This window comes from Zosterops lateralis, assembly GCF_965231275.1.
Source record: "Zosterops lateralis genome assembly, chromosome: 3".
Lineage (NCBI taxonomy): Eukaryota > Metazoa > Chordata > Aves > Passeriformes > Zosteropidae > Zosterops > Zosterops lateralis.
Genome location: NC_139764.1, coordinates 89,431,039 through 89,453,377, shown reverse-complemented (window position 1 = coordinate 89,453,377; position 22,339 = coordinate 89,431,039). Strand labels below are relative to the sequence as shown.

The 22,339-nt window shown below is 36.2% G+C and overlaps 1 protein-coding gene across 1 annotated transcript in view; it reads right to left on the bottom strand.

Moving 5' to 3' along the window:
* HMGCLL1 (3-hydroxy-3-methylglutaryl-CoA lyase like 1) overlaps positions 1-22,339 on the bottom strand; it is a 77,142-nt gene that overhangs the window by 15,270 nt on the left and 39,533 nt on the right. The window contains exons 6-7 of the mRNA XM_083856649.1: positions 17,774-17,837; positions 13,239-13,427 (exon numbers count right to left, since the gene is read on the bottom strand). Of these exons, the coding sequence (XP_083712775.1) occupies positions 13,239-13,427; positions 17,774-17,837 (253 nt within the window). The remainder of the gene's footprint in view (positions 1-13,238; positions 13,428-17,773; positions 17,838-22,339) is intronic.

Sequence of the window (22,339 nt, the reverse complement as noted above, 5' to 3'; positions counted from 1 at the left end):
TACAATGCAAGAAACATTTTTTTAAAGTGTGATATTTTCTCATCTTCTAATGTTCCATTTTAATTGGACCAACTTTATAATGTTCATCACATTACAGTACCTTAGCATGTTACACTGCCTCCCATTCAAATACATTGACTAATTAAGTAGTAGCATTAAAGTGGGGAGCTACAAAACGCAAAATGTCTTGAAAATATTTTTCTCTTATTCTGATGGAAGTTCCTTTTTATAGAAAGATATTTGTAATTGTCTATCCAATGTATCTGCCAGCACTACAGCCAGAATATGTCTTTTGTTTAAAAAGACATTTAACTTAGCACCTTATATTTTGCCACAGATGCATGTTATATTCCTCTGCTAAGTCTACTTTTATTTTGTTTACTTGGTTTATTCTTCAGAGGAAAAAATACTCCAACAAGTTAAAAATTATTTCCTATTGTTGCAACTCTTAGTGCAAGCAAAATTTAACTGCTATGAATATTGATTAAAAAAAAAATCTTTCTTTCTCTAAGTGCTTACTTTATGCATTTGAATGTACTCCATTAAGCAAATCACATTATTTGCCTCTGGCAATCTTACCACATATCATTTGTACCAAGCAACAAAGAAAAGAGGCAAACACACAAGCTGGGAAAATTATGGAGTGTATAACACTACCATTCATTTATACTTAAAAATTATTAAAAAGTTTTTATTTCTGAATGCCTGGATGTTTCAATTCATAGTGCAATATTTCAAAAGAAAAAAAAAAAGATAAATGACAAATTATTTGACTTGGGAGACTGTTTCAGTGTTGCTTCTGCACAGCACAGAAAGAAAAAATGATTGCCATACTTTAAGTACTACATCAGCTTTGGTTTCTGTCTTAGCCGAAGAGTCATCTTCAACTTATTTCACTTATGCAAACGCTCACTTGTCCTCCCAAGATACAAAGATCCACCCAACACTCATTTGGAGTCAGTTCAGAACTCCAGCCTTCTGGTCACAGTTATCTACAGATTTTCTGCAGTTTAATTTACCTTAGAAAACACCCTAAGTTCTTATTTAAAGCCACTTGGTGCATCTCAGAATAGGAAGTAACTCTCCCTCCTTCATTGTTGGCTAGATGATAATAAAATTCCTTCTGAAGAGCTGTAAATATGCAAGAATGGCCAAAGGCTTAGTTCCACCCCCTCAGCACAGCTGTCTGTAGAGCTGCCCAAAAAGGAAGGAAACATCATCCTGTAAACACTACACTTCCCTACTGGAGACCCTGGGATTTGTCATTTCCCAAGCCTGTTCCAGCCATGGCAAACTCCTCTGATCCTTGCTTAGGTCTGAAATGCAAGATTCATGCAATGGAACATTTTCAAGCAAAAACCTTTTATTTTTCAAGCAAAAACTAGAAAGCACACACTCAAAAATAACGAAAGGTCATGAAAATAGTAATTTCTAAGAGGGAAGCATTGTAGTGATTCTGTCCTTTTATTACAGTTGCTATTAAACTTTAAGAAAAACTACTTTAGGGTAAAAAGGGAGAGGGAGTCATTCTCATCAAATAGAAAAATAAACATGTCTAAAGGCCATTTATCTTCTTCTAGCTGATGTGTACAAATTAAAGCTCCATATGATTATAGGGAGAACTTCTAAAAACAAGTCAAGCAACACTTATAGAAATAATTTATTTTCAAAAAACAATGTAAGTTAGAGCAGGAATTAAATTCTGGGGAAAAAAGAAAAAAAAAAAGTATTTAAAATAATTGTATCTTGACCAAACTTTTGAAACTTTTTCACAATTGTTTTTAAAATACTGATGAAATATTGTATTTTATTTCTGTCACTGCTCCACATACCTTTTTAGTGTGCAGCATATAAACTCAAATCCCCAGAGACAACATCAGCACACTCAGAACTGATCAGAACCTCTGAAATCTCATCTCGAGACATCCTTAGATGTCATTATGGAATGCCATTTGTGGAATGCTACAAATGCTACTAGGAATGACAGAAAAAATCTCTCTTTTGTGTGGCTAATGCACAAGAAGTTGTGCTCTTTTGTAGCTATATATATGACCAAAAACCTAAATGGCATGACTGGAATTCAGCTCTCCACTGTGTGTAACTCTTACATAATCCTTGGCACAGCCTTGCCCCGGGGCAGACAGAGCTCCATCAAGCAATTTCTGGCACAGTCTGGGAACTAGCAACCCTTTAGGGACTATCCATTGTTGTCAGTCTGGATTTCTGGAGGGTAAGAGTTTGGTTTTCAGGATGCAAGCTTTACACAGAAATTGGCCAAAGTGCCAGGCCAGGACATGATGAGCATGACAACCATTTGAGAAGTGATATGGCAACTGTAGGAATGCAAACCCTAATGAGACATACAACCTCATCTTTAAAACTACCACGGCAGCTGATGAGATCGTGATTGAGGAAGAAATGCACGTTGTGACAGGGTGGTGAGAGGGGAGAACTGGATGGGCTTACAAGGATGGGTTCTGAGATGAGCCAGTTGTGTAGGATTGTATTTGTGGAAATCTCATTTCATTTGCTGTGGAAGTTGGAAGGTGTGGGAGAGACAAGCAAGACACCATAAAACTAAAATGGACAACTGTGGAGAACTAGCTTGTCTTTCTGTGGATGAGAGAGTGCTTATTTACTGCTGAATCAGGCACAAGAAACAATCTTCAGACCAATGAAAAGTCTTTATTTTCCAGTCATCTAGATAATCAAGACTTTCATTTTTAGGAATTGAATCAAACACTATCATAAAATAACAGTTATCAGTTCAATTTTTGATTGCTACAGGCAGTCATCTCATTAAACTTACAGCCAGTCACTATTGATCATGCAAAAAAACACCCTCAAATACTACCTTTTATGCATGCAATCCAAGGCACAACAGAATTATGCATGGGGAATTTGACACCAGTGTGCCCTCACCATACTTTTTATGCATGCTAAAGATCAGTGATTTCAGGTTTTTAGTGCTGTATTTTCACAGCTTCTAAAAGTACTAATTATTTATTTTAAATGTGGCTTAGCATTTTGAAAACTATTTTATACTAATTTGTTCTATAAACACCTGAAATCCTGTTTCGTTTTTTTTTAAAGCTTTCTTACATTTCCAGCATTTGGAAGTAATTTGTTTCTAGTCCGAAAAAATGAATGTCTGTCTCTAACAAAAAGAGCTGGATTGCTGCCCAATCCACTTCAGAACTGGATGATGCTGACTCTTAGCCATTTAAATAGTCAAGTTAAACAAGACACAGTTGGGATGATAAAAGGAAGTCGGTAAAGAGACTATTGCTCCGGCTGTGTGGACTTAAAATTATCAAACAATGACTAGGAAAAGAGTGAAAGAGAGAAAAAAATTAACATAAGTACCAGGAAAAACATTCAGGTTAGGTGAATGCGGGAGCATGGTATCTGTTCACATCATTCTTTCCTCTTGCCAGTGAGCTGCCAGCAGGATATTTACTCTGCTTAAGCACTGACAGAGGCAAAGAATGGCAAAAAGGCATTACAAAAGACAACAAAGTGAAAGGGATGCAGAGAATAACAGGCTCTGTGGAGTATTATCCTAAAAAGCAAATATAATCTAATTTTGTATCTAAATTATATTATATGCTGTTTTTGTGGGAGTCTTGTTGGCAAACACTACTGTGCAAGCTTCTTATAATCTGGAAGAAGGTGAAAAAAATCAGAATTGTCTTCTCATATTTTGTTAATACTAGTTAATTTCCATTTTGCAAACTATAGTTCCAGATACGACAACTAAAAATGCACCAGAATAGAACCTGATGAAGACCAAAGAACCATTTAAAGTAAATTATTTGAATCTGCTTATTTTTGCACAGGAAGAAGTGCATTCACAAGAGGATGAAGATGCACAGTAATGAAAGTAGTATTAGAAATGTATTTTAGGTACTGATCAACCAAATCAGTATGGCCTTAATGGTTCTAGATTTAATGAATCAGAAAATGATCACGAAACTTAAATTGGAATGTACCATTGACACTGTAGAATGAAATGTGCACATGAATGCCACTTACAGGATGGGGAATTCAGAAATTAAAGTATTTAAGATGTGATTTGGCAAGATACAATAAAACAGCATTCCAAGAAAAATAAGTAGAAGTGTGCAAGGAGGACACAAGCACACAAAAAGAGTATTTGGGCCAATTTTTTTTTAATAAAAACACAGCTTCAATACTATTCATATAGAAATGATCTTTGATTTAAGACAGAAAATTAAAACCATTTGAGATTTTATTTGTATAGCTGCTGCAATGATTTTCCATTCATATTCCATTTAGACATAGAGTGATAAGTATGTATGAATTTGCTGAGAAATAAATAAAGACGCACAGATTTGCATGTGAAAATCACATCTTTAAAAATATTTTAGAAGACAGTTGAGGTTCGATTGTAAGCCAAAGGAAAGTCATGTCTACTGTTCCAAGCCAGCTCCAGAGAGGTAATTAGAAGATGAGAATAATCTATACCTGATGAAGGCTCTCTTTTTTTAGTATCCTGAAACAGGACTTGAGGTTTGTTGGTTCAGTAACTAGGTCTGAAAGCTTCTGAAATCCAATCAGCATATTACAGGCAGCTAAGCCAATGCAGATTTCTCTTATTCATTTATCCTTTATAGTATGCTAAGTTTCATTTCAAATAAAAACCATACAGACAGGCTACCTATTGGTATATGCATGGAAACAAATCTTTGCCTCACGAACTCTCACTGCTATTTCAGTACACAATAACAAGCATATTCCCCTTCCTATCCTAAAATGTTCAAACAATAAGAACCTTGAAGCAAAGTCTATCATTTAGTTTTCTTTCCAATTATACTGTAACAGTTGTAATAATAGCAATGATAAATTTATTTGTGGACTCTCAGACTATCAAGTTTTTCTGAAGTATAACGAGAGGGGTCAAAAACTTTCAGTTCCTCAGAAATTGCATACTGTGCACATTCTGCAAAAAGCAGCAGAAAGCGATAAAAATACAGTTGACAGAAGAGTAAAACTAGGGTTGCTAACTCTTTTGTACTGATCTGAGAAAAGAGCAGGAGTGGTGCTGCCTGTTCATTTGCTTAATTCCTTATTTTACCGATATTACAGGGAAAAATATAAAACCAATACAAAAAAAATTGTGGAAAACATCTGTCAGATTTGAGCATGAACACCTATGTTTTCATTTTCTTCCCATATGTAGGGCTGATTTATCCATTTGTGCAGTATGTTTTTTCACTTACAATAGTAACTAGCTGACTGCTCACAGTAGCAATATTATTTGATCGAATGCAAGTTTTTTTCTACTTTCTCAAAGTAGACACCCTCTTTTTAAGTTTTCTTCAGAGGAACAAAATGAGTACTTTGCAGCCTGCTACCTTTGCATAACTCACCTGTCATTTCCCCCCTAACTTATCTGCTTTCAAATACAGTTTTATTCACCTGTCTTGCTGGCTTTTGATCTCAAACAATTCTACTCACATGCTTTCCTAATATCACATACTTCTTTGTCTCCAATATCTGCTTTTTCAATTGCTAGCTTCAGCTAAGTGCTATGTCATTTCCACTGGGAAGGGGGAATAAAAGGAAACAGAAACAAAAAGGCTAATTGATGTTTTCTAAAGAATTTTATTTTACTGCCAACATTTTGTCTAGCTTGCTAACAAATAATTCAAAAGTGCTGTTTATACCTTCGAATCCAGAAAATACCTAGTAAGTGCCCAGGATCATTTAATTCTTAGAAAAATCCAAAAGTAGGAATCTAGGAATACCCTTATTTAAAATAACAGGCATGTTGTAATAAAGTCTCTTGCTTTACCTAAAATTTTGTGTATTCTCACAATATTGTATGTATTCTCTTATGTTTGATCTCAAATATTTGTTTTTGCATGTTTTAGAATATTACACAGATTTTCACTTACAAATTGTGCTAGTTACCCTGTTTCTTACAATGGAAATCTAAAATTTGAAAAAATTTAATTTCTATAAGCTAGAACAATTACCCTTAACATGAACATTACACTATTGCAAATTATTCATTTAAGCAGGAAAACCTAGGACCCACAAGCCTATATATATATCCACAACTCTGCTGATGGATATATATAATATATCCATATTATCCATAATATTATATATATATTATATATATACTATATAAGCTGATTTTTCCAGCTTAAAGAAGTTTTGTTTCATAATTCCATTTGTTTCCAGCCATTTATCCAACTTTCCACTTATTACATGCCTCCACACCTTAATATGAACTTCCAGTACAGAACACTGTAAACTGTTTTCTGAAAAATCAAAGCGTATGATGGCCATTGTACATCCTTTGTCTTCACTGGCAGTGATTGCCTCAAAGAATTCCAGCAAAATACTGAAGCATGACCAGCCCTTCCTGAATCCTGTACAGCTACTCTCTCAGTCAAGCTGAATTTTTTCGTAATGTTTCCCCATCTGAACCTTGAAATTAGCTTCTGGAGATCTCTGTTAAATTTTCTGCAGTTTCCTGGCATATATTTGTAAACAGTAGAGGAAAGCAAAACTTGTAAGGTATGCTGAAGCCTTTCCACTTCTATGCTTTCCTCAAAATAAGAATGCTAACATCTTAAATTTTTTTTCCATATCCCCAAGTATTTGCATGCTTCATATGGTATATGTGCTTTCTCCTATCCTCACATTGTGCTTCGTAACATCTTCAGAGTGCCAGGTTGTCCAGGATAAAAGAAATGGATGGTTATGGGGCTCAGATAATTTTATTAGGCAAAAATGTATTTTGATCATTTCCTTACTCATATACCTTAGTTTTTTAATCTAAAAGGTATATTCTACACAAAACTTGAGATCTATTATATTTTTAAATTTCAAATTCAAAAATTTTGAATCTCCATAAAAAACTATCAGTACTTGTCTGATGATCTTCCTCTGTATTTTTCCTAGCACATCACAAAGTAAAAGAGATAAGTCTTATTTCTGTTTTACAAATAAAAGAAAATAAAAATAAGAAAAAGCCGCGAGTACAGTGACATGTCAAATTAGGAAAGGACAAGCCAAGATGTATATTATGGTTCCTGTCCTCTCTATCTCCTTATTTCCATACAGAACCTCCCTATTAGCTTAGAAAAACAGTCTGTAAGACAGTGTTGAAATTTTAACTGAACTGTCATGATCACTTTTTGCTCTGTTAAAATTTAGTTCAGATATAAATAATTTAATTGCCAGGTAGTGAGAGCCCCAGGACAATGCTGAAAAAAACCCAAAATACTAGTATCATTTAATGTATTATTGAAGCAAGAATTTTGGCAGATGAATACCTAAAAGTTCATTTTGTCAGTTACTATAGAACTTCCCCAAACCAGTATTTTTTAAATGTGTGTAGCAACAGACAAATCTGGCTGGACTGGTTTCCTTAGCTAAAAAGTTCAGATTCACTGTTATAGGAGAAATTCCTAGCATAATGAGTACATGTAAGGCTTCATACTTTTCACAGTTACTTTTCTATCTTCTCTGCCTTAAAACAGAAGTGTCAATTCATACTGCACTATAGCTCTGGAGGATTGTGCTTTTCAGGGAAATAAAAAGACAGTGTTCCTTACAAATGAAGAATAATAAGGTATTGTTTTCTGGTTTTTTCCCTTTCTTTATCAGTACATAAAGCTTGTGAAAACTAAACTAAAGGTATTGTGCTTATAACTTTTTACACCACAGTTTCATAAAACTGTACTTGAAGAAAATTATCCTGTTGCTTCTTTTTAAATAAAGAGATTAAGTGGTGAGTGTATACATGTTTGTATGTAAAATTCAGTAAAAAGGTAATAAATTCTAACAGAAAGCCTGAAACAATTTTTCTGAAACTATTATACACATACATTTGCTGTTTTCCCATTCAGCTTTCTACCACTTCTATCCATATCTTCATGTCATTTTACCATTGTTTTATTTTACCACTCCTCTATTCTATTCAGATTCCTAACTTGCTTGGCTTCTAGCTGAAACTACTAGTCATTCACCGGGATAAGCTAGGAGGAGCCCTCCTCCTTGTAGATATCTACTAAAATATGCCAGACAAATCCAAGGTGAAAGAACTAACTGCAGGATACAAATGTTAAGTGAATTTTCTAGTACAGAAGTGTTCTTATATATGATGTATTTATTTGGAAATTCATCACTATGGGCATTACAGGCACATTATTTTATGTCAGTCACAGAAATGCAGACCTGAAAACTTAAGAGGGAAATGTCAGCGAATGTAATCTGGCACTTGAGAGAGACATTTAAGTGCTGTCAGACACCAATACCAATTTCTCAGGTTTTCCTGAGTCTTTTTTTACCAACAGAGCTGCAAGTGGAGAATTTTTAGGGCTTTGTGTACACTCAGACACCAGGAAATCCTTTCTGAATTTAACTGAGTTGGGAATTTCTTGCCTCTGCAAGACGAAGCCTCCAGCTGAGCCCCAAGATCAAAGCTCACGCGATCTGCCAACTCTCAGCACCCATTCCACTACCTGCCATTAAAAGCCATCCTTAAAGCTCAAGTTATTGGTTGCCAGTCCCTTAAGACTTGACTATCCTAAAAAGTAGCAAGGACAGACTACTCTATAAAAGAAGGCAAGCAAGGAGCCCAGAGTCAGAGCCCAAAGTCATAGCCAGGCAGGCAGTGGTAGCAACATCACCAGAAAAACAAAGCCAAGGAGTCAGAGATTCAAGATTGAAATCACGTCTGGACAGAATAACCAAGATCAGACAAGATCAGCCAGGTCTGAGGGTAAACCAGTAATTCAAGCAGCAGGTGAGAATGAGAATCAGGGAGTACAAGATGGCAGAAGTGTAATTGCAATGCTGCTGCAGAGTAGCTCAGGCAGGGGCCAAGCACTACAGCTTCAGGTTTAAAGCCACTGCCAGATGGAGAGGGAGCCTGCACTGAGGATCCTTAGCAGCAAGCAGCTCCTGGACAAGATGTCTCAGCAGCAAGCTGGCCTTTAACCTGCACCTGAAAGAGGCCATGACAGCCTGGGACTTCAAGCAAGCTCAACAGATACAAAAAACCAAATCCTGTCTTTTAAAAAAGGACAAGATGGACAGCTACATCTAGGAGATGGTTTTGGGTGGAAAATTCATCTCATCCAATATTTTGCACGGAAGTTCATGTAAATCACAGAGAAGGGAATTTTAAACACAGGGGGGTTTTAGTAGCTTAACTTAGGCTCTACCATTTCATGCTGCTGGCTGTTGTGAACTCTATTCCTGTAAAAAATTTATCCTTGTAAATTAATAAACCATGAACTTCAGCACCTACATTCAGATTCCTGTCCCGCTTCTGGCAGTTAAAACAGCCAGGCCAATACTGAGTGCATTTGAGTGAACCTAGATTTTACTACATAAGTAAACTGGATACACAAAAATATGCAGTTTAGTTAGGGTCTCCAGCATGCACCAAAAGGCTAGAATCAATTTAATTAAGTGATGCAGGAAAAAAGGTCAGCAGTCAGCCATTCTTATTTGGATTTGCTTTTCTCTTAAGTTTACTTCATCTTTAAAATTCAAGGATCTTAAAGAAATTCATAAAATATTATTAAATATTCTAAGCTCTCTAAAAGGATATATATTATAATGTTTGTAATTAAAACCTGGACTCTCAAATCTGGATTCTGCAGTCTGAACCTTGAAAGTTTATTAAAAGCTTGCTAAATTCTGTTTCTGGTACTAAAGTGGATATTTTATTTCAAAATTCCTGTTTTCTGGAAAAAGAAAGAACTAATAAAATAAAGTTTCATTTGGCATGTAATCAACCTCATTCATTGCATTGTGTCCAATAAGGTGAACATGGTTACACAAGGTGGTAAAAATCCTTGGTCTTCTAAGTCATTAGAGTTTTATACTTGGTGTTTTTTTAAGTTGGAATTTGATCCTCATAGTGTAAGGATAAGTTCATTTTAATGAATTAGGATAGCAATTTGAGTTTGATAAAATTCAATGGGACTATCATGTGATTGTTTCCTTTATTCAGGTATCACAGACAGACAAATATCCTCCTTGCCTCTTAACATACTTTTTCTCATGTTTGAATATGTTATAAAGACAGAAAAATCTATTTCTGGCAACTATACAAGCTTTACAGGAAATAAGTTCTTAAACACTTCCATTAAACACTTTTCCTTCCACACCCATCCTGTACACACAACGGGAGTCAATTGCCAATGAAACTCAAATCTCAATGGCCTACCTTACCAGGGCCTCTCAAGAAAGAGGTTTCCTGACCCATCTTTTTACCCTCCCTTGGAGGTCTGTAACAATTTCCTATAAATGTTTTACTATTTATTTAGCTACACTATGTGTTTGTCACATTAGCTAACCCACACATGTAATTTTACTCAAAATACCATACCTCTAACTAGATGTCCATATAATTACCCATCTTCTGAATTGTCTCTTTGGTAAATTCTATACTCTGGTAGTTTTATATTAAGCCACGTAACCAAAAGCCAGTCATGTTTCTACTTTACATGTTTACTGGTTTGTTTTGAAGCATCACTTCATGTTCCTCACATTTTTACACAGATTCTTTCCATAAAATAAAGTGAATTTCCTTTATATCTGTATTATTCACTTCAGTAATTCAAAAAATTAACTATGCTTTAAAAGTTGGCTAATCTCTCTCCCACCTTTCACTACCTATCCTTTTGCTAAAATAACACATATAAAACTGAATACTAAAATTGCAAGACTACTGCCCTGCTAATTTCTTATACAGATATGGCCTGTCAGTTCTAGATGACTTTGGATCAGCCCCAAAAGAAAGAAAATATTCTGGGTAGTATAATCCTGCATGAAACAATGTGATCTGTATAAAAAAATCACTTATTGAATCACCAGCAACTCTTTTCACTCCTAGGAGATCTCCCATCGAAGCAATGCCTGAATTAGTGCAGAGTGATTTGTGGCCTTCCAGCTGTCATTCATTAGTTCTTAGGAAATACAATATACAATACAACGGTACTGAGCCTGGGGTTGTTCAGCAATGTCTTAGGAAGAGTGTAATTTGTCTGCTGAATGTTCTTTAAACTTGTTTTCAAACAATAACTGTAGCCTATTACTTCTACAACCTCCCAAACACATTTCACTCTTGCTGAAATATTGTGTCAGTCACGCAGATCCATAAAGGGGGAAGGGAAAGGAATTGTGTCTGAGGAGAGTCTGGTTTAGGAAACAGCAGCTGAATTTAAGACAAGGGGGTTTATTCCAGTGCTCTGCCATTCCTGTATCTTTGGCAGAAAGAAAAGAACTGGCAAGCCTGACAGCAGGGACTGGAAGTGACCTGGACACTCTGATCCACTTGCTTTAGCACTTCACCACAGCTGACCTGCAATTTAGAAGGAGTCCCTGTTTTAGAAGGAGTGTTACTTTAGAAGGAGTATAATTCACTGCTAGCTGCCTTGGGGTTTTGACCAGAGACAAGAGAGGATGCTGTGAGGGGCAGGATTTGTTTGAGGATCCAAAAGCCTGGGGACCTTCTTTTAAGTGAGCCAAGGAGCTGCTTGCACAAAGCCAGTCAGAGAGACTGTGTAATGCCTGCTTCATCAAGGACTTTTGGCAAACTCTATGACAAGTTCAGCGCAGCCAAAACCACTGCACCTTTAGACATGTACTGTAGGAGACACTGACAAAAGAGAGAAGTTTTCTGGTGAGTCTCAGGCACCCCGCCTTCCCAGAAATCTGAGAAGATTGCATAGAAATTTCTTTTTAAGTCTTTGCTCTCTTGAATTTGCATGTTAATTATCCTAAACTGCAAGTTAGGTACCTAAGAGGATGTTTTGTTTTGTTTTGTTTTTACTTTTAGCTCTTACACAGTTGGTTTAAGAACGAAATAAAAAGATAGGAGCAAGAGGTAAACGTGAGACAAGAATCGCTTACAACAAATATTGGAGTTAACAAAGCATATCCATTGTTCAGTGTTTAGTAGGCACCATGACAGCAATTACTTTAAGGAAGGATTTGAAAAACAATGCTTCAAGTATTTTTATGGCCAACTCCTCCCATGCTCAGGGGTTTTCATGGTTTTAGCTCTTGCATCTGCAACTGAAGCTAACTGTGAAATTAGCAATTTATTTATCCCATGGTACGTATACACACATTTGCAACAGTAAAAGTGAGTAAGGGTGAATAGTGAATGCTGTGAGTAGAAGTTAAAACCTTTCTTAACAGATTTTGTCATTCCCTATTTAATTGAATACCTGCGGATTCCCATATTGAAACTTTCCTTGCTCCTTCTTGTGGCATATACCACTAATATTGGTAACACAATTGTATCTAAATAACATAGTATGAGCTCTGCCAAAATAACAACTCAGACAAAGGAAACTTTGATCTTCAAAATGACTGCCTGAATTGCATGGAAACAGAAGATGCCATTAAGTATAAAACAGAACAATAAAGGCCTACAATATGTAAATAGCTTTTGATTCTGTAACGCTTAGTAAAAGTTAGGTCTCCTTAGGAAGGCATACGCGTATTACGATATTTCTCGGGATTATATCTTTACAAAAACTATATTAGAATTTGCAGTCTGTTTTCTGCATTGTGTCCTATTCCAAAAAATATATCAACGTAAGGGAAAAAATCTCTTACAGAAATTAACCCTGATTATTTAGGTACAGATTTGAAAGCTGATTAAATAAGATATAAAGTTGTTGCCAATCTGACTTGGAAGGCATAACTGATAAACAAAAAAGAATAATGAAGGTGTATGAATAGTGATAAAATTATCTAGACTATTCTGTATACATAACTACCAATATTTTTGATTTATCCATCTGAAATCAAGATGTAATTGTGCATCATTCCATTTTATTTTTAGACGCATCTATAAAGTAGAAATTTTAGTTTACTGGAAAACAAACATACAACTGTTCCTAAGAAAAATGAAATCTGAAATTTCAGAAAAAAAATATTTAATGTCCCTCCTTCATCTAATGTCAATTAAATGTAATACTCATCACTGTTTCTTAGTGATTTTGTATGTAATTGAAGGTAATTAATAGAAAAGGTTTGATATTTCCTGGTAAAAGTAACAGCAATAATACCAGTAGACAATCTGATGTGTGAGCAATACTTTCCTCAAGTTTAGTGAGTGCCCTTTTTTTCTTCTCATGATTTCTTTAATGGCAGGATTTTTTAAAATTGAATATTGAATTAAAATAAGAATACTATTATTGTTTATATAAAACAAGAAATGGAGTCACCTGTATGGCTGTGAGGATATTGGCTAATGCCTGGCCATATGTGTCATGACAGTGAACAGCAAGAGCGCTCAAAGGAATTTCTTTCATAACAGCTTCCAGCATTTTTTTCATACTCCCAGGCGTCCCCACACCAATGGTATCTCCCAGAGAGATTTCATAACAGCCCATACTGTACAGCCTCTTAGATACCTAATTAGAAACAGAAAAATACCAAGTGGTCAAGATGAAAGAGTAAAAAATAAGGTCAAGAACATACATTATAAAGGACATACTTCTGTACAGGTTTTAGGTTTTGACCTACTGAGGTGGATCTATTTATCAGACACCCTATATTCATTCTTGAAAACTGCCATTGAAGAACATCATCTCACAGATCCTCTTATTTTAAAATTATAGTTCTGCTACATGCTATACGTGGCATAGCTAACCAAGTCAAATCCATCAAAAACTTGCTTTCTGACTCTCCCACAGAATCCAAATGAGCAGAATTTTAAGATTAGGAATTGAGTTTCTGTCAAGCCCCTTCCTAATATTTTCTTCTCTCTGGGGACTTCCTAGCTGTTTAGTTTTCTCCATGTACTTTTCAGCTTACAAGCTGTACAGGGTAGACATCTGTCCTTTTGTCTGCATATTACATAAAACCAACAAATTATTATTATAAATAATTAAGAAAAAGCCTGATTCTTCTTTCTCTTGGCACTTAAAAAAACAATGAAAACTGAAATTTTAACATGCTGCAGTCATCATTAATTTTTCAGCATTAATTTTGCTTGCTTTTCATGAAATCAAACATTAAAATACTAACAAAGCAAAACTGCAACTTAACATTCTAGTCCTTAAGTTTTAAAAATTTTCTTAATATCAAAAAACCCCCATATACAAATAGGCCTTATTTATGTAAGCAGAACCTTAAAAATTTCTGGAATTATGTCTTTGAGGAGCTTTTTGCATGAGTGAAAACTGAGTTCTGGTTCCATAATTTTTGCATGGAGAGAAACACATTCAGAAGCACAAAATCATGTTTTCACTAAAAATATTGCTACAGAAATTGAATACAGGATCTTTCCATCTTATTTTTGTTGGATTCATTTGGAAAGATTCCACCTTATTTTCAGCTGCTCAATATGTTTGTCCCCTTTATGACTCCCCACTGTGTATGAAAGATCCCAAAAGACCACTCCACAGGAACGGAATCCCAGTTTAGAAACTAACTGTTTAGAAATGAAAAAATACAAGCCTCTTCCAAAAAGACATCTTAAGTCATATTGCAGTCTGCTGTTAAAACAATTCCAGGACTTCATCAGTGGGATTGCTGTGAGCATGTCTGAGGAAATCGACAAAGTGCTGCACCAGCAGTCTCGGAAGTGCTGGATTCATATTGCTGTTCACTTAATTCAAAGAACAGCTGAAAAAGAACTTCAAATCGTCTGAATCATCCTGTTTAAGGCTTGGAAGTGCTATGACTATTGCAAATGTGGTAAAACTGTGCTTTAAAGTCAGATTCCCTGGTTCATATACACATAAATTCAACATACATTTTAAGAAAGGGACATTCACCAGAATGCAAAAGGGATTCATCTCACAGCATATTTTTATATCCTAAACACATGGCAGGCATTTTAACCAGACTACTGTTGCAGTAAAAGAAAGGATCATCTGCAGTTAGTGGTGGTTTACATTCAGTTAAAGCCCATCCCTGTTCTTTTTAATGCATTATTCAAAGTTTTTCTAGATGACTGTTTTAGTCTTATGGACTATATAAACTGCTAGAAATCATATTGCATTCGCTTCTTTTTCATGCTCAGTCCTTAGATCTTTCAGCTTCCTGAATGCAGACTTCTGAAAGAGGGAAGAAAAGAGGGTGAAACTGTTAACAAGCTAAGCATCATCACTGACTCGTCATGATCTAAACTTCAAGTGATCCTTAAAAAGAGATCTATATTTAATTTAAAGAAGAATAAGCATGCTTGGAAGCTGAATGGGAGTTTTTTGTACTGAATTTTCTATTCTACCATAGTAGAAGGCAGCTTTTTAGTTATAGTTTTGTAAGTTTTCAATCTGGATTTTTGGGAGGAGAGTGTGGAGACAAGGGAACACACAGTTTTTTCTATGTATTTAGGATGTGATTATGAGCTTACAGCAACAGGGTTGTGTTCTGCACCACTGAGCAGTTTTGCCATGCATGAGTCTTATGCTACTCCCTGAGGGAATACTGCCTCGACACTAAGCATTGATCAAAATGGGAATTGGGAAACCAGCACTGCAACCTCTTAGGCACGTGAACAGTCCTACTCCTGGAAATAATATCTAAAACTATACTCGCATATTGAATACAAAAGCTGATAATCCAGTTATCTAACAATCTAAAAAAACCTGCAGTTCTTGTGCTGTAAGGGAAATTTAATGATCCAACAATATTCAAACAAGAGCAGGTACATTTTCTATAGTTCGATCAGAATGTGCCCTGGATAATATTTAATATAATTAATTCACTGCTTTAGGTTAAAAGGAAGCTAAGGGAAGAAATAAGCAGGCAAAAAGACAAAAACAGCCAAGCATATGATGGAATTATATGATAATGGATTATATGACTGGCTTGAAGGATTTCCAACAACTTTCAAGCTTTATCTGCCTAAAGTTGGAATTCTCAAACCACAAAATGATAAATGGTTAAGCAGTGCCTTCCTTTCAAGAATCAGCAGAGTAATAAGATAAGACTAGGCAGTTTACTTTAGTATATGAAAACTGTATGTTTGTTTGTGTGTTTTAAATAACCATACAAATGTACCTGATAGATTCCAGAAATCCAAAGGCATCTGAATTTTGTGCTCATTAGATAACTATGTGTAAAGCAGCTATGTATCTAGTATGCTATAAATTAATGTAGTCTGTGATTATCTGTAATAATGCATGTAGTGTGAAATAATCCGTCTCTTCTAATTGCTTTTGCTTCAGTTTAAAAAAATCTTTTGAGTAAAAAAAAAAAATTAAAATTAAAAATAAAAATGTTACTGACTGCAGGAGAAACTGCCTAAACCTTTCAATCGTAGCTGCTGATCACAATACACAGTCAAGGGAGTCAAAATGCTCCAATCCCAAAAAGATGATGACCAGAGCAGCAGCTCTCTGAAAGAGTTTAGCAACTCAGCCAGTAATTTTGATAATGCTGATTCTGTGCATATATTTACATGAAATCAATCAGATGCTTCTATATATACAGCAGTGCTTGCTGAATCAGGGATGGAATTAATAAATTTAATGTAGCTTTTATTCATGAACACATACACAGTGGTATACAGGTATGCAAGATAATACTTATTAGGATGAAGATAGAAAATAAAATAGTTGTGTGAGTAAAAGTTTGCATGTCTAGAACATTAAATAGCAATCCCACTGGCAAACTGAGAGGGAGTTCTGTTCAATGAGAGTTGGTAAAAAACAAGCAACACATGGAAAGAAGCCTGTTGGGGAACATGGTAAGCAGTATGTCATCACTGCTCTAACTAAAGCTGTGTCATTTCTAACCTTCACTTCATACTAAAGCAAATAAATTTAGAAATACTGAGTATTTTCCAAATCAGCTTATTTTTTTTTTCCAAAGAGTCTGAGTATGTGTGGATCCTGTGGGAGTATTATCACAAATTCCATCTGGAGTGTATACTAGAAGATGATGCAGGAGAACAGGACCTGAAAACCACCCACACAGACCATAATATATCTGAGAAATGTTGACTAGCTGTTAGTGCTACAAATTAAAAAATAATACTGGTTTGGATATTCTGCTAGATCAACAAAAATAGGTGATTAAGTGTAACAGAGAAGACAAGCCTGTCTCTAGGTGGAAGGCCGGCATGTTCTGCCTTTAGCCTCTTGGAATCTTTATTCCACTTTCTTTCTTTCCTGCTCATTTAAGCTTTGATGCCCTCTTTGTCTTTCTGCAAAATTTTATACTTGTGTTTCACTCATCTCTTCTGGAAAAAAGTCTGGACTAAGATATCTTCTTCCTTATCCTTTATTCTAAATGGGGAAAAGTAGCAGGGAGAGAAAGTGCAACTTATTCCATTATGGCACTAGAGCAATTTAAGAAATCATATTGAGGGTGAGTTTTGGTTCATGTGTCAATCACATGACCCTCACCAGAAGCACAATGACAACACAGTGTGCTTACTCCAGCATAAAATGGATTTAAAAGCAAGAAGCTGAGCTGGAAATCCTCTTGTACAACATAGTCCACGGACACATGTGCTTGAGTCTATTTGCTTAAGTAACTTCTTACCTTCTTGCTAGATGAAATAGTGCATACTATTTTTTTTCATGACTCATAACAATCCAAAAATGCTATTTTTTTCACATTTGGCTGTATAGGTTAGGTGAGGTTATGCACCAAGTTTTAGCATTAGCTAGGTTTTTTGCCTTTTTTCCTTAAATTTTATTCATTAAAGATCTTTTTATTATTAAGTTGAGAAAATTACTTATAGACATTTTTAAATGCATTTTTGGTTCATTAAAAAGACAAGCTAGAAATTCACTCTTACTTCTGCCACTTTATCTGGTACGACGTTTCCTTCATATGGGCATCCCAAGGCACAGGACACATACCTATAACAAAAAGAACACACAATGTTCTTTTTTCTTATATATATATATATATATATATATATGTATTCATTCATGTTACATTAAAAAATAGGTTAAGCATAATTTTGAACATATAAACCAGTCAATGTAGCATAAAGATTTTAATAAAAAGCTAAAATTACATCAGATGAAAATGGAAGGTTTATCAATTTTCCTTTCAGATCACAGAACAGCGATGCATAGCTTTATTTATGCTCAATATATACCATGAGTTGTGTGCCACAAGAGTGTGCCACAACTGGCAATGCAGCCAAGTTTACAATGTTGTAGACTTTTTTTCTTGCTATTTCCTTCTGAATTTTCAAGAGCCAGCTCAAACTTTGCCTTGCCTTGCCCTCACAAGGTATGCAGAGGAAGACATCACTTTCTTCCTTGTACTACCTACCCAGATCATAGTGAGCAACCATAGACACAGATTACTTCTGACAAACCCATCATCTCATCAGAACTGTGGTGAATGAGGAAGCTTTCACACTGTCTCTCTGTACTGGCATTTCTGTCCCAGTGCCCCAGAAGTATTATAGTTCCACTGCAAGCTGTCATTTAGGTATGCCTTGGGACAAGAAGAAACTGAGAAGCCAAACTGTGTCCCTCAGCAGCTATTGGCTCCACAAAGAACAAAAACTGAAAGCCACAACCAAACTTCCATTGTTCAGCCCTAATGCTCTATTAGCAAAGAATTCAGTTTGAATTTCCTCTTTTTAACAACAATTAAGAGCCACGAAATTCTAATTAAATTTCTAATTGTTTATCTTAAATTGATCAGTAATATGATTAAACCAACCAGAAACATCCAGTCAAAATCAAAAGAGTGACTGTAAAAGGATTTACAACAGATTCAGAGGCCTGCAGAGCCCCAGTCCCAGTGGGAGGTTGCACAACTGCTTAACAGGAGAACAAGAGCCTTCATCGATCTCCCATCATTCCCTTTCGCTCAACACTGAAGAATATAATGTAAAATTATACACTGTATAATGCAAAAGGAATTGAACAGATGCCAGTTTGTATGTAGTCAAGGTCCATGGGGTAAAGGATGTATTGTTTCTTTCCAGGTGAAGGAGAAACTGATTGATAGAATGTGAAATTAGGATCAGTAACAGGCAAAAAGAAATTGTGAAAAAAATGCCCATATTTTAATGCACAGAGCATATTCCATCTCTTATATGAAGGCATGGTACTGGCTCACTAGAAGTAACAGTAAAAATGAAGCAAACCTTAAATCTAAAAAGAGCTTGATTAGCTTTGACAAAAAAATGGAAATGAATTTTGTTTCCACAAAAGTGGTTGGATCTATTACATCCTGCTCATAATTGTAATCCAGATGCCTACTATGCATGATTTCAATTATCTGTATGGCATTATGAAAACCAGGCTTTTGAAACTTGGCCACAGAATTCATTAACTATCGGCCCCAATTTAGATGTCACTGTTTAAATTCCAAAATTCTGAACCTTCACATCTACATTAAAGATAAAAATGTAGCTACTGTTAACAGTTAAACACTGTCCTGATTTTCAGTGACACATAACTCAAAAGCAATTCAGGATAATTTCCTTAATTTCTTTTACGCATACAGTTTTTCAAATGAAACTAAGCATGAAGAATTTCAGACCCAAAGGATTGCTTTTTACATAATACTACAGTGCCTACAGCTAGTGACTGCATACACCCACTAAAATTATTTTCAATATCAGCCACAGCACTTTTTATGAAATGATTAAGAACAGTCCTAAATTCTAAGTAAATGCAAAACATATAGTACGTATGTGCATGTGTTCCCTTTATTTACATATCTTTACAGGTTCCTAATGGCTGCATATGTCAGATCAAGAAGACATGTATTTGGTAGTGATAATGTGGCATGAATTACATCTGGAATGGAGTAGGGCAAACAAAAGTAAAAGCAGGCCAAAAGGCATCTACAGAACAACAGAATATTCCCTGTGGTTCACACCAGAGAGCAAAAACTTGCCTGAGCTCACATAATTCAGCTGGGCCTGCTGGGGTATGAAAGTATGTGGTGACCTGAGGAATCTGCCTACTACAATACACAAATCTGTTTGAGATTATGAACTCTCTGCATACTTACACCATTGCAACTAGACTGACATTTTAAACAAGGAAAATATGGTAGATATAATCTATCTGGGCATCTGATATTCAATATTAAACTGAAGAAAATAGGAATTATTGAAAGAAATTGACAGGAAAAGAACTTCCTACCAGAGAGACAACAAAGTCCTATGGAGAATGAAGAAACAAATTTTCAGTACAGTTCACCAAGAATGAGCTTGGGAGAATTTTATCTAATATTTTCACTTAATGAGTTGAAATAAGTAGAGATGTGGTGATAACATTAGATTTAAAAGCAAAATACTTAAAATGCAGCTATAAAAGAGTAAAGTGCACTCTAGCCATGTATCAGGGTAAGAATTTTTAATAGAGGACATAAAATAGCAGACAAAATCACAAAATAAGATGAGCTGGAAGAGACTCACAAAGATCATTGAGTCCAGGTCATAGACCCTGCACAGGACCTTCCCCAAGAATCACACCATGTGCCTGAGAGCCCTGTCCAAATGCTTTTTGAACTCTGTCAGGCTGATGCTGTGACACTGCCTTGGGGAGTCTGTTCCAGTGCCTGAGCACCCTCTGGGTGAAGAACCTTTCTGTAATATCCAACCCAAATTTCCCCTGGCACAACTTCAGGCCATTCCCTTGGGTCCTGTCACTGGTCACCACGGAAAATAGATCAGTGTCTACCCTTCCTCATGAGGAAATTGTAACAGCAATGAGGTCTCCTGTCAGTCTCCTCCAGGCAGAACAGACCAAGTAACTTCATCCACTCTTCATACAGATTCCCCTCAAGGTCCTTCAACAGCTCTGTTTCTCTTCTTGAATGCTCACAAATATTTTCTTATGTTGTGGTACCCAAAACTGCACACAATATTCAAAGTGAGTCCCTGCCAGAGAGGGACAATCTCCTCCCTTGCCCAGCTGGTGATGCTGTCCCTGATAGCCCACAGGACAGGGTTGACCCTCCTGGCTGCCAGGGCACTGCTCACTCATATTCAACTTGCCATTAACCAGGCCCCCCAGATCCCTTTCTGTGGCACTGCTTTCCAGCATTTCATTCCCCAGTCTCTCTGTACATACAGGGTTGCCCCATCTCAGGTGCAGAATCCAGCACTTTCCTTTCACGTGGTTGGTTGATCACTCAGCCCCCTAATTTGTCAATGCCTCTCTGCAGGGCCTCCCTGCTTTTGAGGGAGTTGACTGCTCCTCAAGAGTTTTGTATCATTTGCAAACTTGCTTAGTATCCTTCCCAGTCCTGTGTCGAAGTCATTTATGAAGATGTTAAAGAACACAATTTGACACAATTTGAGTTAGTTGCAGAAGACCACATGCAAGCTAGAACATACGCAGGCAAGCACTGAGTACTGCTAGTGGGGGACTGTACTGCTAGTACAGAGAGTCTAGCATGTGAAAGGAGAAAACATGAATGTCTGAGTGAAAGAGCGAAGATAATCATGTGTCTGGTCTGAGTATTTGCCAGGGTATCTGGAATTAAGCAGTGCTGAGTGGGATGCTTTGTAATTGCATTTGTGTGTTTCCAAACCATTAAGTGGATGTGTGTTTTTTACAGTGGATAGCTGCATTTTAAATATTTCACTTTCAAATCTAATGTTATCACATCTCTACTTTTTATTTCAACTCATTAAGTAAAAATAGGTTTCCATACAAAGGTAGATCGGTTATCTACAGATAAACTTGGCTGTTATATTTTTCTTTTATTTTTGGGTATGAAAGAACCCATACGGCATTAAAATCACAAGAGAATACAACCAAATCAGAGCCCCAAGACCTCCACCCACCTGACATGGGAAACAACTTTAACGGACATTCGGCAGAACTGCTTGGAAAGAAGAAAATTACCAAGACAGAGTCACAGAGAGAACAGAAGACACAAGTTAAAGGAATAGTCTGCAGCAAACACTACTGACAAATCAAGAAGAATGAGGACAGACTACTGTATCCGAGATCTTGTCATCAGGGAGTTTGGTGAGAGCTGTTGCAGTTGCAAGCAAGGAACAGAAGCCAAAGTGTAGGAGTTATAGGAGAGACTCACAGAAGAGGGTCTCCAGACAGTAATTATAAACAGCGCCTTCAATGAGCTTAGGAATGAAGAAGAGATAGGCGATGAGATATGATATGAAGAACCAAGTAGGGTCAAAGGTGCAATTCTTTAAGAGGCAAATGCTTGCTTATACTGCAAGTGGAAAAGGGCCAGAGGACAGTGAGAGGTTAAGAAAGAGAATAAGGGAGGCAAGAAATAAGAGGAAGAACAGAACATGAGGTCACTGGGGCAAGTGGAGGGGGTACAGATGGAAGTAGACAAGAAACTTCTGCTGCTCTGACAGTGGAGGAGAAAGGACAGAAGGAAAAGGATATGGTATCTATAT